Genomic DNA, 16959 nt, shown 5'->3' on the forward strand with positions numbered 1-16959 from the left:
TTTATTATTGACATAGAAAAATCTGGGTTATTGGTCGGAAATATTCGCATGGTAGATAAAACTTTTAATGAATATTGGCATATGTGCGTATGTTTAATTTTTATTTAATTCAATGGCGCATACACAAAATACAAAAATACGATGGTTGGTTACTTTAATATAATAGATGGTATTTTAAAAATATCGAAATTGGAAAATATTTTCAAATATTCTCTGTCGTGCCCCATACTGATAAATATATTTTACATAAACAAAACAGAAAGGTAAAAAGGCAATTATCTTTTTTTTTATCATAATTAAATTTGTCTCAAAAGGATGGATAAAATACTTCAAAAGGCAGTTTATTGTAGCACGTTTGAAATATGAACATAAAAGAGTGGATGACGAATATTTCACATTCCTTCGTTTTTCTCTTTTAATACAAGGATTGCGTTTTGTCATGCGATAGTCATACCTCGGTCGTGATTCACCTGACAAAAATAATCCGCTTACTCGAAGATTAACGCGGGTTTTTGAACTTGAGAGCAAGGGAAAGGTCTAACACAGGTTCAACGATCTAAACATGTGATGGCCGTCGACTAGTTGAAGGACTGAGATCATCATGTAAGATCGCTACGTAAAATGCTAAGGATTATTCTTACGAAACTCGTTACTACGAACAAATACAATTGTCGCCTAAATTATCCCTGGCTTGTTTAACTATTTTAACTGTGAAATAAGTCATCCGTTGCTTTCTGCCGTTGGCAGTTTAGAGAACTCTTCCGTTCTAGCCTCTTCCTCTATGGCTTTAAATCATCCCGGTTTTAACTATGCGGGACACACTATTATATGCATTTAATCTTGATCGTAGCTCACTTACGACGAGTCGACGCGTTTTCAAGGTTTTCGTTTGGTATTAATTCAACTTCTCGAATCTCTCCGAGGAGAGAAGATCGTGTGGGAGTTCGTTGAACCGAACCGTATGTATACACTGTATACGTGTATGTTGGCAACACAGTCGAGTGAAGTTTCCAGAATTTATTTGCCGTCCTAGGGTAAACATTCCGTAACAAAATTATTGGCAAGACGATGAAGTAAGATTTTCTTCGATGCAAATATGATTTGCAATCAGAATGCCGGAAGATGGGATTGACAATTTTCCAGGCGGCGCGAAAATCTTGGCCAGGACTTGTTCGTAAATTCAAGTCCACTCGTGTCAGCTTGCCAAGCGCGTTGAAAACTCTCGACAGTTTTAAAAAGTTTCATCAAATACCTGTTTAAATCTTCATCTTTCACGCAGATTCTGCATCCTTGAATTTCACACCACGAGGTTCGTAGGTGATGAAAAAATCTCATTTTTCCACTGTCGTTCCTCTTTTCCTGTAAAAGCACGCATGTGTGTGTCTTTGAAATATCGCTTGAACAGGAATCAGCAGACGCTGGAACGTTTTCTAATTCAAAATTGATGCAACTTAATTGCGCATCAACGAGGTAACGCAGGTAATCGAGAACAAGTCCGATTTCACCGGATCTGCTTACGCGTTAACTCACAAGATTCCTCGGTGTGTTCCAAACCATCGCAAACCTTTAATCAACATATCTGAACTAGTCCAGTTGGTTAAAATAAATTACTCCATTTTTTGCTGAAATAATCACATTTCATTAATAACAACGCGCATATGTTTTTCCTCTTTCAGAATAATTATACAAGTACTTCAAAGATTTTAATTACACATTAAGTACACTGTCTTTGATAATCTTGATAGATGGAAATGTATTATAATATGTCTATTTTGATAAAAGTCGAGTTGCCTCGAAAAATTTCTTTGTCATTTTTATCATTTTATGCAATGAGTCATGCCATAACAGTTCGTTGAAGCAAATTATACGTTGTACCCTACTATTCGATTAAGATTTAAAACCACGGCAGAGAAATATGAGATAAATCGAGCTTTCTGTGTTTTATAGGAGAACAATTTTAAAACTGAACAGGATACTATAACTAATCCCGTCTTGTAATTAGTTTTTGAGATGAACTACTGCCAAGTTTCTTCAACTTCTTGAATATTTCAAAAAGATGTTTAAAACATTCGATTGTCATAATATAAGTATTAATCATATAATAGCTCTACTGCAACACGTTGTGGATTTGTGCCTTCCTAATTATGTTCCTATTTGAATAAATGGCAGAACTAATTTTATCAAAGCATCTTTCCAATAACTGCATTTTTCCATTAATTGTAGCTGATTCGATAATTCCAGTGTTACAAAATATATATATATTGTTAATATATAAAGTGAATATATATTATTAATATATAAATTTTACATATATATTCCAGTGTTACGTAACAAGTCGGTTCCGCCTTTCAAGTATATTGTACTGAAATGCTTCGTTGCAACGACAAAGTAACATAAAAATCAGGAAGTAGACAAAAACGAACTTATCGCGTTTATCCCGTGTGGTCTTCAATCGATCTGCACGATCGTTTCGCGAACTTCAATATGTATGTATGCTTTTTTTCTCCGATTTAATCGACTTCACGAGCGAAGTATTGAACGGGCCACCAAAAGAGTGAGGCGATCGCGAGCGAGCAAACGAGCGGATCGTCGCTTCGTGTCGGCAGGTATTCGATAGCACCGCAAGGGTCGTCGACCGCAGGTGCTACACGCTCGTTCGCTCGCTCGTTCGGCTTGTTCGTCCTCGCCAGGGCCGAAACTCACAGCCCGCTGCCCTCTCTATCTCTCACGTTAGTAAAAAATTTACAGTCACGTTGGCTTTTTCTACGCGCGTTGTTCCACTATCCGTAGCTTGCCGATAATGCCAGCCGTAATTGGATAGGAATTTGGCGTATAGTTCTTGGAATTCCCGCTACGAAAGCAAGAGTTAACTCTTCGTTAGAATTTGGAAGCGGTTACGATTAGCTTATCTCACGGTTCAGTGAGAAGAAAGTGCTTCGTAGATTTTTCTTTTAATTCCATATCATAAACGTGACAGATATTCGTTGAAATGGGGATTCCTCAAAGATAGTGTGTAGGTTCTTGCTTCATTTTACTGCGCAGACTCTCTGGAAAAATTACGTTATCAACGTTATTTACATTATTGAGAGAAAAAATGACTATATATATATGAACAGTCAGTTACAAAAGGTGTTTGTAAAATATCAAACTTTTTTTCAACTTTACTGTATTCTGTATATGTAAGAAGATTAATTAAGAGCTACTTTAAGGGCAATATAATGTACAACTTGGAATAATAAGGCTAGAAAGATACAATCTTTTCTCCTTATATGTTCAACATATTTTGCTAGGGAAAATATTACTGTTACTCATGTAACAGTAAATAAATGTTTCATATACACATCATTTATATGGTGTACGAAAACTTTCGTGAATGATTGTATGTATCTTACCATAGAGGTGCATATACGATTTCTTCCGCGAATGAAAGAGTCATATGTTAGTTAACAACAAATCGATATATTCGAGATTAAAATGGATGTCTTCGGTATCGGTAAGTAACTTCCTCAGTAACGTGAAACAGAAAGACAAGAGTTGAATCTGCGCTTTGTCCATCGAAACCGGCTGCGTTTCATGAAATACGTTTATAAATGGCAATGTAAACGAACAAAAGCGAGTGTCCACGGACTGAAGTCTAGCATTGAAAGAGCGCCGAAAGGAGCGGGAACTTTTGAACAAGTACCCGGTTCTCAAGCCGATTCACCTCGACGAAGCTCGACCGCAGGACAATGACCCTTGAGCCACCACGTGGCGAGTGATGTCTCTTCCCCGTCAAACCACCTTACCTGCCTGATTTAAAGCAACCACCCGGCCGTGAACCTTTGAGTCTTCCTAGGGCCTCCACCTTTTCCCTTCGTCTTATTTACCATCCACGTTCTTCCTGGTCTTGCCGGTATTCGTGCTTACCTGCGAGTAGACAAGACTGATCGACACGCTCGACTTGCGAACGACGTAGTAGTACACGTAAGAATGGAATTGTTGCGTTTAGGATAGACAGGGTAGGCGTGAAAAAAGGGGACTGGGTTAAGAGGGTGATGACATAAGTAGGTTGTCTGTCATTGGACTTCAAGTTACAGAATTCTTGTATTTCCCTATAGATGCGAAAAATAGGTTAATGAAAATATAGACTGCTATTTTATTATTAGGTTATACGTGAAATGTCCAATTTTTGACGGTTTATGCTTCATAAGAATTTATGCTAACTTTTATAAGTTAAATTCTACAGTGGTTACAAAAAACATTCCCGCATCATTTATTATAGCGTTTACATATTAATTAGGTTCAAGCACGTTAATTCTAGGTATTATTTAGTATTTTCATTTCACATTACCAAAATTTGATACTATGAAAATGAAGTGTGTAGAATCTGACAAAAAAGAAGGATACTGGCAAATACTTTTTGTATCCATTGTATATGAAAAAGAAAATTCTCAATATTCAAATGATATGCGATGAATCATTAGTGATGTACCTACAAAGATACAAATATTCGCCGATAAAAATAGGAGTTTTAGAAGATGGATGCAAAATACAATACGTCATATGCTATAATCTAACGTAATTTAAATTCAAGTGGAGTATGTTTTCTTAGAGTTCAATGGCCTTTCTCGAAATAAAATAGATCCAGAATTTTTTCGCGGAAAATATAAACACGACTCCAGGAATATGAGGTAATATTTTTAAAGACGAAAGGTCAGCGTTTCTTTTATAAGAATGACGAAGGAGGAGGTGCAAGTTCAGCGACTTCATCTGCACTTTGTACTTCCGTATTGTGTACCAAGCTAAACGTTCCATTAACACGTGTCATCGACACGAAAATCCAATGAACATTTGCATCGGCGCGATATCAAACCGGATGGATGATGAACGATCCATGCTCACGTACATCCTCCTGTCTCCAATTGCATTGTTGCAGACGTTTATTTTATATCGCTTATTTCGTGCGTAAGCATTTTTTAGATTTGAGCTTACGTTTCGTTGGGATACGTGAGATACATATCGAAAATTGCATCTCATCGAACTTCACCTTAGTAATGTTACAATCTAACGATTTTTAAATAAAAATTAGACAAATTCAAACTAAATAAAAATCAGCTTCTTAAAAGGCATACGCAATATCGTCCATCGTTTCGAAAAATATTGTTTGATTCATGTATTTATGAACTTCTAATTAGATACATATATCACACCTGTTCTTCATATAAATGGTTTTCTGCAATAAAATAGTTAATCATTCCCTACCGGTAGAGTAGAAAGAAAAAAACGAAAAAGCAAAGAGAAGAAATTCGAGCATTAAGGGGTTAATTATATTCTCTGAAATTATCTAATGGAGCTACATATTTCGGAAGCGAGGTAGCTTGTAATTATCAAATTAATAGGAAATTATGTAACACGCTCTAACGCTCGTGGAAGAAAACTTAGTTTGATTAATCACTCTGTCAGATGGATAGACACCCTGAAGAAGGTCCATGGACTTTGAGTATCAACCTCTTGATCCCGCCTATTCCCTATCGTTTTCTTCATCTCCATCGGCAAGGTTGACGATCCTTGGAAGAAAAGATTATTAAGCACGGTCGCGTTACGTGGACCTTCGGTAAATGGCCGTGGTTCGTGCAGCAAGGTGCACTGACCGCAGATAGAAACACGTGGACGCAGACCGTGTCGGTGACGGTGGTTCCGTGGAAGAGAAGGAAAACGAGGGAGGGGAGTTTCGAAGGGCTGATGATTTCACGTGAAGCCTCAGCAGTCATCGTAAGTACTTACGTGACGAAATAAACGTCGGCTCTTACGAAATCTCCGGCGAACACGTGACGCATCGTTTGCCAGTTTCGTCGAAAGAAATGAAACTTCTTTTGGAGATGTTTTCATCAACTTTCCGTTACATCGTGAAAATGTGAAAATTCTATTTATTTACATCGATAAATAGCGATATGATAAAGTAAATATTTCACAATATCAACGCATAGAATGTATCAGATAAAAGGATGTTTGTTAAAAATAGTACAGAATTACAAAAAATGAGAATAAAATTAAAGTTTGCAAGTATGAGAGTTCGTATAAGAGTGACATATTGTCTCGCTTAGGACGGCTAGATTTGTTTGACCGAAGAGATCAACTGAAGATCGTTTAGCCCATTTCGCACATCAAAATTTATAAACAACTTCTACAGGCACGTAATTATAACTTCATACATACGTATCTTATTTTAGAAACATTTCAGCGTGGAACAGCTGCATAATCACTTTCGATTCCCGCATGCTACCTCCCAAACTGCCTGGAACCACCGTTCTGTTGTAATTCTGTTAATTGAGACTATTTTGCAGCCATTAAAAGACTCCGATTCCACTTAGTTTGGCATTATAGGATTATTTTTCAAACCTGAAAAACTCAACAAATCTGGAAAACTGCATCTCGAAAAACAGAGAATCTCGCATTTATTTCAAAATTACTAAAAGAAACTATTCAAAGTTATTACTTCATTCTTCCATTCTCAATCCATTTAACAATCATAAATTGTAATTTTTCAAGTAAACGATTTATTACATTTCCGTTATTAACCACTTTAACATTTAGAAACGTGGAGAAACTGTTTACAAATGAAATACGGCTGATCTATAATTCTATAATTAATTTAACAATATTCTACTTCATAATTAAGGAGTTCAAAATATACAAATAAAACAATAAATAAAAAACATGGAGAGTCTTTGAATATAGAGTACAATTCGGAAAAATTTATATTCCCAGTAACTTGTCTTACTTGTTAACAGGTTAAAAGCCAACGAAAAATTAAAAAAAAAAAAAGGAAAAAAGAACTATTTAAGGGTTAAGGAAACATTGCACCAACGAATTTCCAAGAACAGGCGGCACTCGGCGTGCGCATCCCGAGGACAGAATTTCCGTTTCCTTCTCTCCCTTCTCGCCGGTATCCTTTTTCTCCTAATCATGCGGCTTCTAGTGACGTAACAGCAAGGTCTTACGGTATCTCCGGCAACGGGCCTACATTACGTGAGTATCCCTACACGCGATCCGCACGTACGTACTTACGTGTGTACCCGCGTAGAAGATCCGCTACACGTTGTTTGACTCGAGCCAGCCGAGAACTTCTCCCCCTTTCATCGTATGTCCTCTCTCTTCTTCTTTTTTTCGTTCTTTTTCTCTCCACTCCTTCGACGCTTCTCTCTGGTCCGTGTTTCGCTTCGTGTAGCTCATTGAAGCGGGATTCTAAAAACGATTAACGGTTCAAACCGTTCTCTCTTGATCTTCGATCGTTATTTCAATGCATGCCCGATTGTTCCTTAATTGTATGCAACGTTTTCTACCTTGCTTCAAAGCTGACTCGTCGCGTCTCATTCAACGAAGGATCGTTGAACGATGACTAACCGTTTCCTCCGTGATTGCCCATCGTGTACGAATAAATTAGTACCGGGTCGACGTAATGAGAAAATCTTGGTCGCACAAAGGATTCCTAAAAGGATGCTCCGACTGTACGGAGAATATATTTATCGACTAGCTACGGTTTAGATTTCCTGAATCAGGCCTCGGAAAATTCAATTCGCTTTAACTAGAACGTATAACGTACCGCGTAAAATAACGAGAAGAAGAAGGAGAATGTTGGGAAATAGAGTTCATTGTGCCTGGTAAATAACTAAGTCTTTTACACCAGATCGCGTAGTCTTCAAAACAATATCGCATTTTATGTTATGTGTCATTAGATACGAACATAAGGATCGTGGTTCCATATCAAATGACTTACGCAGACATAGAGAGAGAGAGAGAGAGAGAGAGAGAGAGAGAGAGAGAGAGAGAGAGAGAGAGAAAGAGAGAGAGAGTGGAACATGTAGTTCATCGTACTTTGCGAAAGTCAAAATTTATTAATTAGTAATAGGGATAGGCACAATAATTAGGGGACAAATGATATTAAGAAATTACAAGGTACTCTGTATTCCATAAAGGGTTCTTAAAATTCTCTAAAATTCATTAAATACGACATTTATGACGTATAAAATTGACTTTGGAAATTTAATTTACTCACACTGCTAGCTTGTAACTTGTAATTCATCAAATTTCTCCAACAATGAGGTTCCAATCGTTGAATCGCATATGCAAAAAAGATAAGATGATTTTCAAGAACATTATCAAATTCATGACGTCATAACATATGATTTTAGTACTAGATCTACCAGAGTATAGTTTATCATTTTTCATGGAAACTTCGCATATTTATAACGATGCAAGCTTTGAAGTTTTGAATAATACTTTTATAGAAAAACATGGATAAAACTTTATCTGCTTCGTAAATCTTCAATTTTAATTTTTTTTATACAAACTTTACACCTTAGTTGTCAATGATCCAGATGTTAAGAATCGTGTTCCAATATCTATACAACGTATGAAGACGTGTGAATTAAAGATTCGCTCGGTTCCCTCGAATTCCATGGGAACCGATGGATAAGTTCTACTCAAAGAATTCGTCATCTCGTCTAGGGTCATCGACGCGGTCGTTTTCCCTTGTTCTCCGATCGGTATGCGCGGGTGCTTGGTCGCGATGCCGACAGGTGAGTAGAAACAGACGTATATACACATGTACATGTATACGTATGTAAGATACAGTTAGGAGTACCGTTCTGAAAATGCAGCGGCTCGTGTCGAGCCCGAAGAGAGCGAGGAGAGTGTTCGGCGTAGTCTTCGCTTGTACTCGGTTCGAGCGGCGCTTTAACTCAAACGGACACGACGAGAGGCGGGGATCCAGTCGAAAGGTGTATAACGGTAGCGATAAATTCAATGGCACGGAGACGATGAAACACGGAATATGAGCGTCGTTGCACGCGCGTTACGTGCAAATAATTGTAACCAATAATAAAGCTGCCGTCGACACGAATTTCAGTTACGGCGTTACGATCGATGGCTTCCGATGGAAATTACTTTCAAGAAATTCCATCGTGAAAGAAAAAACGAATGCAATGCTTTCTATTAAGAATTTACTCTGGTTAATATTTTATAATTTTTAGGATTTGAAGTAACATTTCTATTATTGTTACGCGTTATTCTCGCTCTAATGAACGAATGACATTGATTAATAGTCTCGTTAGGTTCCTAAATTAATTTTCTGTCGTGATCATAGTAATCAAGGCGTGACATTGACTAATACTTTTTTTAGGATTTGAAGCAAGCTTCTGTCACTGTCATACTGATCGTGGTACGACTTTGATGGAACATTTTTAAAAATTTGAAGTAGTTTCTCCATTGTTTCACCCGTCGTCACGTTGATTGAGATATGGAATTAGCCAGAACTGTCGTTAGGATTAGAAATAGGTTCTCTATCGTTGTCGCGCGTACTTTTCCATTCGTTTAACGAAACGTGCAAACTAAGCAACCTGTAACACCACAACCAGAACATCGAATCAATCCGAATGGAACGAAAAAACACACACGAGGCTAGAACAAATATATTATCGTAGAGGCAATCTCACCTTAAAGGGGCACGACCCTTCGTATCGAGAGACAACCCGTTTCTTTTGAACTCTCTCGTCGAATTTCATTTTATACCCGCAAAATTACTAAAAACCAACGTCGCCACTCGAAGAACGAAGAATATCGAACAGAATTCCTCAAAATTAACTTAGATTATTTTCATAAATGGAAGGAACGATACGAGATACAAGTGTAACTTTATCGCCTCGAAGACGGAAGAGTCTATCTGACCGAAGAATACAAGCTGGTAACGGATCGAACGAATACTAGCCAGAGCGCGCAGTGGTGGCGCGTGCGCGTCTCATCCCTGAATCGTGTTGAACCAATGAAACTCTCCCTCTTACACAGGCCTCGGAGATAGAACATTTCGATATATTTCGGGTAATTTCTATCAGCGATGTGACCCCATAGAAATCGTCGTGAAACACGGGAAGAAAGTGTGAAACGTTGGTACATTAGAGCGGTGGCCAGATCAGTTGACGAGGGATGTTGACAAGAGGGACAATCAGTTACGAGGGAAATGGATATATGAATCAGTGTTATCCGGGCGGGGTGGTAGTGAACGGTGGCTCAACACTGGCTGCCATCTGCTGACGGTCGCTTTAAGCTCGAGCCACTGGTTCCCCGTGAAGTGCATAGCCGAAACGAGACGTTCAGCTCTGAAACGACATCACCACGAGCTTTTTTTCGAAACATCCGAAGGTGATCCCGTTCGTGACGCGATCTACGGGCGACAGCTGCGACGTGGGTTCTTTTACAAGTGTTGTTTTCGTGGTACCGTGTTGTGTTCCTGCCAGAATCGAAGGGACGAACGGTCACGTACTAGCGAGCCAGGATGACGGAGACGACAATGACGTAAAGCCCACGAGGCCAAGTGGATCCGATTGGCGGTCTGACTCGTTCTCTGTGTATGAGTATCGGGATCCTTGGCCAAAATTCATCTCGGAACAGAACTTGACACTAAATCTATCGTGTGATATTAAAAATTATGGAAATCAGGTGGATCGTGAGTCGTGGTACCTTCATCAAGATTCGAGAGATTGGACAATGATTAAGGAAACATCGCTCGAGCATGCGATGGTCCTTCGCAGTGCTCCCTCGTGTGAATGCTTGAAGCTTAGAAAACGTCGTTTAGTCGATGACTGAACTTTCGTCGCATTTTACAATTGAGACTGATATCGTCTATCGTGTTATCGTGTTCCTCAAAGAACTATTGAAATTACGTGATATTATAGTAGTTGTTGAAATAACGATAATTGGTGGTTTGCTCCGCGGAACGTTAGTCCGATGAAGGAAATCGATCGAAGAGTGGACGATCGGGACGAGGCGAAATGTGAAGGAACAGGAAACGCGAACGCGGGTATCAAATTGTTTCGCTGCGTTGCACGACGTCATGTTGAACGACGAAGCTGGTTGTTAACGGAATATCGACCGAAGACCGTAGCTACCGAATTAGTCGTGGCGAAGGTCGCACATAAACGCGTGCACCTCGTTCCTTGAGATTTGGATCAGCAACCCCAAAAAAGTGTTAAGGTTCGCGTCCAAACACCAACCTTTGTCAAACATACAGACGATTATCAACGGACACAGCCCTCAACAAGCCATTACTTCTATAAGTTATGAGAAAACAGACCTAACAGTCGTTCGTGCAAAGTGTTTTTTTTTTATTCGGGTAAAATTCGTGAGTCAACGTCGTTAATTGTGTCTTATCCCTGCTAGTGACGCGTATATATCTTTAAGAAGATTAAAAAACTTACGACGCACGGGTCTGCAATTAGTGCGTCCAGATTAACGAGCAGAAACATTGAAACCGAAAGTGCGAACTGGATGAAACTCCCTCGAAGAACAGTTCTCTGAACGAGACCTACTGACCTATCGACTCGTTGCCCCACCTTGTTTCTGCCGCCACATTTCTTTTTCCTTTTTTCTACTGTTGCTGTTACTAGTAGATATCGAATCGACTAGGTAAATTGACGCATCAGAGGACACCGACCGGTGGAGGAAGTGGGCATTAGAAGGCAGGAGGGCGACGTAGCTGCGCGTACGAACGCGCGGGTGAATCGAAGAGAGTCGTTCTTTGAACGAGACCCACTGACCTATCGACTCGCCGTTCCACTCCTACTACCCTAGCCGTCTTTCTTTCCTTGCCACCCTATTTGAGCTTTTCCCCCTGCGTTTGTTGGCGTGCCGCGTCGGGATATTCGTAATTCCATTTCGTGTTTCCCCTGACAGGGGTAACGTTCGAGGATACGAAAGGGTCGATATCAACACGGTACACATACATATGAACACAACGCAAATACGTAAATACACGTACATAACGTATATAAGGACAAACGAGTGCCTAAGTATTTTCAATCGGTACTTCTGACTGATCGTTCTAGGTGTAACAATTTCCAGACTCTCTATTCCCTTTGCCTTTTTCTATCTTTCCCGTATTCGTTACTCCGCTTTGGAGATTTTTTACTTCTTTTTTTTTTAGCATTTATCGCCAACGTTACCGTGCTCAGGGTATATTATTATTATTAATCTCGATCGTTTTTCGCGGTTCTTTAGTTTCATTGGATCGTCTAGTAGATCGAGTCAAGTAACTGAATTAAGATATCGTTGATACAAGGTGAAGAGTGCCTAAATTTTATGCCTTTCTCGATTGACTGATTATTAATACGTGGATCGTGGACACGTAACGCAATCGTTGTTATAATCCTTGTGTCTTGTTCTCAAATTTATCTCGCGTACCTAATTGTTTTAATATCCTTTCCCTTCGTCTTTATCGTGAAAGACGATCGACGTCGATCTCTTTCATTACAAAGTAACGAAGGTCGACAACGTTTTGCGATCGATACGATAAACAGTGCCTCGAGATTATTCTCTTCTCTCGACTGATCGACGAAGAAACATATACATTGTTGTATCTTATAAGCTTCCCTGATTTATCGCGATTTTTCGCTTGTTATTCTCTTGGGTGTGCCCGAAATTCCTAGTTTTTCACCTTGTTCCCTTTCATTTTCAAAAGGGGACTGAAGATATAGCTCGAAGACAAAACTTTATCGAAGTGATTGAAAAAAATCGACGACTGATCGAAGAGAAAAAAAGGAAACTCTTTCAACGACGAACGATATTCGTACATACTTTCAACTCGAATTTCTTCCTCTCGAAATTTTTATGAAGTTTTATTTATAGTGATTAAAAGATTCCCCTTTTTACTCATCTCATCGTCCAGAGAATGAATCGTGATCAACAAGCACAGAATGATAACGATCGACTGTACACGAGAAAAGTACACGAAGGTCAATAAAAATTGATCGTATACTGATTATCTTTCCATGTCTTGCATTCTCGATACACCAGGAGCGATTTCGTTAACGTATCAGTCGCCATTGATTCGATCACACGAATGCGACGAATGCGACGAAGAATTAACGTATACCGTTGACTAGCTTGCCAAACTAATCGAATCGTCGAACTTTTGCCGGGTCGACAGTACGATCGATCGAACGGTACACAGGGGCAGTCCTTGACAGTGCATCTTTAATCTCGTTCGCGGAAGAGATGGCATCTGAATCGCGATTCGAAGCCGTCGTAATGTCCTCTGATGTCAAACGGGATTGCGTGGCAACCGTCGAGGAATTTTCTCCTTGTAAGAGCGTAATGTGCTGGTTCAGGCCGTTGACAACGATAGCTTGATCGTAAAACGAGGGAGACACGACTGAAAGAGAGGGAAAGTCCATCAGCAATAAACTAGGATAAGAGAGGAGAAGATACCAGAGGCAGCATAGGGACGGACGCGTTGTTAAAAGGTCTATCGAGATAACATGAATAAAGGATATATGTAAAAAAAGAAGTACTATCTTGTAACGTGTAAAGAGAAAACTACAAAAAACCATATATATATATATATATATATATACATCTATGATCGAAAAGTGTAAAGAAATTCGTTAATCGAGCAGAAGCGGCGAGCTGTGCGCAGGTACGAGTCAGGGTAACAATTTTCCACCTGCGGAGCGAGATAGAGACGTGCCTGATCCAATACGTTCAGCATCTACTCGCCTCGTCGCATCGAATCGCCGAGCCTCGGAGCGAAAACGGGAACAGTGTGACAACCGATCACGTTCGAATCACGTTTTTCTCCCCTCGAACGCCAAAAAAATGTCGCGGCTGTCGTTAATGGAAGTTTAAAGACCAACTGCATGCGAAAAAGAGGGAAAAAAGTCGCAACGCGAATCGAAAAAAGGAGGAACGTAAAGAAAAAAAAAGAAAAAGATAAAATGGCGGAAAGCGCGGCAAGTCCGGGTTCCGTGCAAGTAGCTGCGAATAGTCCGCAGCAACAACAGCAACAGTCGCAACCACAGCAACAAACTCAACAAAATCAACAACCGCCGGATATAAGCAGCTCGCAGTTGGCGTCTCCACCGATCACGGGCACAGGTACGAATAGGAAACGATCGAGATCTTCCGGTAGGGTTATATTTAAGATCTATGGGCATCTCAATTTAAATTGCTTTTATTCGATTAGAGGCATTAGGGACACTTTTAACGTCTGCTTTGTGTGATTGTCATCTTTCTAGAATCTTTTTCGTAAAGAAAGCAGGATGTAATATTATTGTAATATTAACATCGAGCGTTGGATGTTGCTTTACGTCTGTTTTAATTAAATTTTTCATTAATGAATTGTTAAGAAGGATTGACAAGGGAGTAGATAGAAACTTGGCGATCATTTGCAAGTTGAATGGGTTCAGCGAGACAAATACATACTACTTTGTGTCTTGATCGTCTCTGTTTTCTTAAAGTCAAACTGATGCCATGTGGAGGTTTCTCTAATGGAAGAAGTTTGCAGGTTTCTTCATTCATTGAATGGACGCAGTAGTCCATATCGATATAAGATAATATCCACGAATATACTTCTTATTGATATCGTGTATTAATTAAATGAATCGATTAAATGGCAATCATAAGGCATTGATTATAAAGTATAGGTGAAAGTTTCAGATATTCGAGAATGCTCTGACTGTAACGCGATAATATCTACATAGAAGGGCCATTACATGGCGCATCGCCAAACTAAAACGGATCAATGTCGAACACGTAATGTTTCCTGGGGAATGCTTTGAACTCCTGCGATACCGTGTCGCATTTTAATTAACGAAATTAATTTTGGCTCGGTCAAATGATCGTGAAGTAATTACTGAATCAATTGATTCAGACGTACGAAGAGGCTCGAGGCAGTTTCTCGATCATATTACGTAAATTTTCATGAAAGAAATTCAATTTGGCAAATTCGTAATTAAAAGTATGCTCGGGAATTACGTAACTCTACATCCTTGCTTATTCGATCAGTCGGTTTTTGTTGCTAAACTGTAACGCACGAATTTGTCGTACCTTTAAATTGAAATAAAACCAGATAATATTCACTTCAAAGAATTTGTAGTATTGAGATGGTTTCAGCTGTAGACAGAAGTTACACAATTTGCCACATTAAAAAGTTTGTGCATAGTAAAAATGTTACTTCTACATGGGTATTTTATCCTTTATTATCTTCACTAATATTTATTTAGTATCTTGAATATAATTAGTATGTACACTGTATTGTACCATTCACGCATCTATTTTTTTTATAAGTATAAAATAATCACTCTAAGACATCTCTATATGTAAATGTTCTTCTATTTGAAGATTCTCTTATATAAAACTATCAGGTTCCTCTATTAATTTAGATACTAAATCAGCTTCATTATAATTATTTCTTTAGGAATATTTAGCAACTATCAGATGCTAAATATACACATTAGAAAAATTTGTGCTTGGACCTACTCCACTTCCTGACATAAATCACAACTGCGTCATTTTTCTATTAACGAAATCATCGATCCATCTTCGATCCAATCAGATGATAAACATCTTAGGCAAACAGTCCGTCTGTCTGTACACGGAAACGTAACAGAAAAATGAAACCTGTCTAGCAACCATCCATATCGGTGATGCCATCGCAACGTGAACATTTTGCGATAACTAATAACGAACTACGCCAGTCTGAATCGTTCTTTAGTTCGCATAGCCGAATGCTGTTCACGCAGCCAGAGCCACTCCTCACGGGATCAGGAACGTTCAGAATCTGCTATTACCATATCGAATGGCCAAGTCAGCGTCGAAACTTCTATCAAACCATTAGATTTCATCTACGATCAACGGTATATTGGCTTACGGGCCAAGGCATAGACGAGATTGTAAATTAAACTATCGAATAGTGGCAGCCACTCAAAGGAAGATGGTGTTCATTGATAAAATTTGTAATTTAAAGAAATATTCTAATACTGAAATTTTTCTAACAAGAAGATGGATCCTAAATATTAATCACCATTTCCTGTATTTAGGAAGAGAGAAAAATTCTGATATAAATATTTGTTATCATATTTTGCAAAAGGAACTCTTCCGTTTCTAAATTCTTATTTTTACGAACACAGTTAAAAAATGCAGTCTGAACAGGCATTTGTCCCTTGAATATTATAACGAATACCTTACATTGAATGCCTTGTATAAATATCTGTACACATTTAAATTTTCCATAAATGTTTCAATATCCATAATTGCGACTTCACCATATCGTGGCCTCATCGTATTATACAAGTACCTCAATTGAACATGTTAAACTTCCATATCTTCCTCAATGTAATAACGTCCAAATTCCAAGCACCAAAGTAAAAGAAGAAAGCGTCCGTTAATATAAAAAGACTGTTGATACGAGAGGGGCAAGGTCCACGTGGCAGTGGGTATAAATCAAAGTTGAGTTAGCTACAGAGAGGAAAGAGATGGTCGAGGTCGGTTGTTCGCTTTGGCCACGTAATGAAGGGCCATTACTCGTCGCGGGTTGTACAGCGAGACGGAGCGGCCCGATATGCCGGCGCTTTTCGTGCACGCTTCTCATCCCACGGCGGGGAGAGAAAGGGGCAGAGAATGGCTAGCGGCGGGAAGGAGAGAGCGCGAGTCGCGTTAGCGGATCTGTCGGTCGAGTAACGGAACGCTTTCGAGTACCGCTAGCACCGGCTCTGACGCGGTTACCGGACACCGTTACTTCGGTGATCCGCGAGTACCCACCACGTGCTGTCTCACCGTTCTCTTTGAAACACGCGGCTCGTTCGAGTGGAAGGAAAACGTTTGCCCCGGGACGAAGCGGCGCGAATTCGTCGAACCGTGGAAAAATTGCGATCCCTCTGCCGGCAGGATTTGCCACTGATTTACAATCGATATACGGTTGCTCCTTTTTCTTTATATCTAGCAGACGTTGTCGCCGTCGTCGACTTCTTCTCCCGCGAACCAACCAGTTCCGTCTACATTAGCTTGATTCATTGTTACGGCTTATGGGTAACCGCTGTTGCCGCGGTGCAGTATCGCGCGCGATATCACCGTTTGTTTTTACGCTTTACGTTTCCATCGAGCATCGCTGGAACTTTACAACGGTGAATCGAGGGGTCGCGGGAAGTCTGG

The 16959-nt window shown here is 39.5% G+C and overlaps 1 protein-coding gene and 1 long non-coding RNA gene across 12 annotated transcripts in view; one reads left to right on the forward strand and one right to left on the reverse strand.

Annotated features, from left to right (window-relative positions):
• The window catches only part of LOC132910985 (probable nuclear hormone receptor HR3), a 135150-nt gene that overhangs the window by 6825 nt on the left and 111366 nt on the right, over positions 1-16959 (forward strand). For 3 of the 7 annotated variants that reach the window (XM_060967235.1, XM_060967233.1, XM_060967236.1), the window contains exon 1: positions 9838-13935. The exons of 1 other annotated variant lie outside the window; for it this stretch is intronic. In XM_060967235.1, coding sequence (XP_060823218.1) covers positions 13668-13935 — 268 coding nt within the window. In that variant the 5' untranslated portion in view covers positions 9838-13667. Of the gene's footprint in view, positions 1-9837; positions 13936-16959 lie in introns of those variants that run through there. 3 more of the 7 variants (XM_060967237.1, XM_060967241.1, XM_060967242.1) reach the window with 3 other exon arrangements.
• LOC132911003 (uncharacterized) lies at positions 525-9721 on the reverse strand. Of its 5 annotated transcripts, none has more exons than XR_009658888.1 (5): positions 9474-9721; positions 8036-9377; positions 7323-7468; positions 3683-7224; positions 525-3047 (listed from the first exon to the last, which is right to left on the reverse strand). It is a non-coding gene; the product is annotated as an uncharacterized LOC132911003 (long non-coding RNA). The 5 variants fall into 5 exon arrangements; XR_009658889.1 differs by having other exon boundaries at positions 525-6378; positions 7048-7224; positions 9474-9711; XR_009658890.1 differs by having other exon boundaries at positions 525-6954; positions 7048-7224; positions 9474-9711.

This window comes from Bombus pascuorum, chromosome 9 (genome assembly GCF_905332965.1).
Source record: "Bombus pascuorum chromosome 9, iyBomPasc1.1, whole genome shotgun sequence".
In the NCBI taxonomy this organism is placed as follows: domain Eukaryota; kingdom Metazoa; phylum Arthropoda; class Insecta; order Hymenoptera; family Apidae; genus Bombus; species Bombus pascuorum.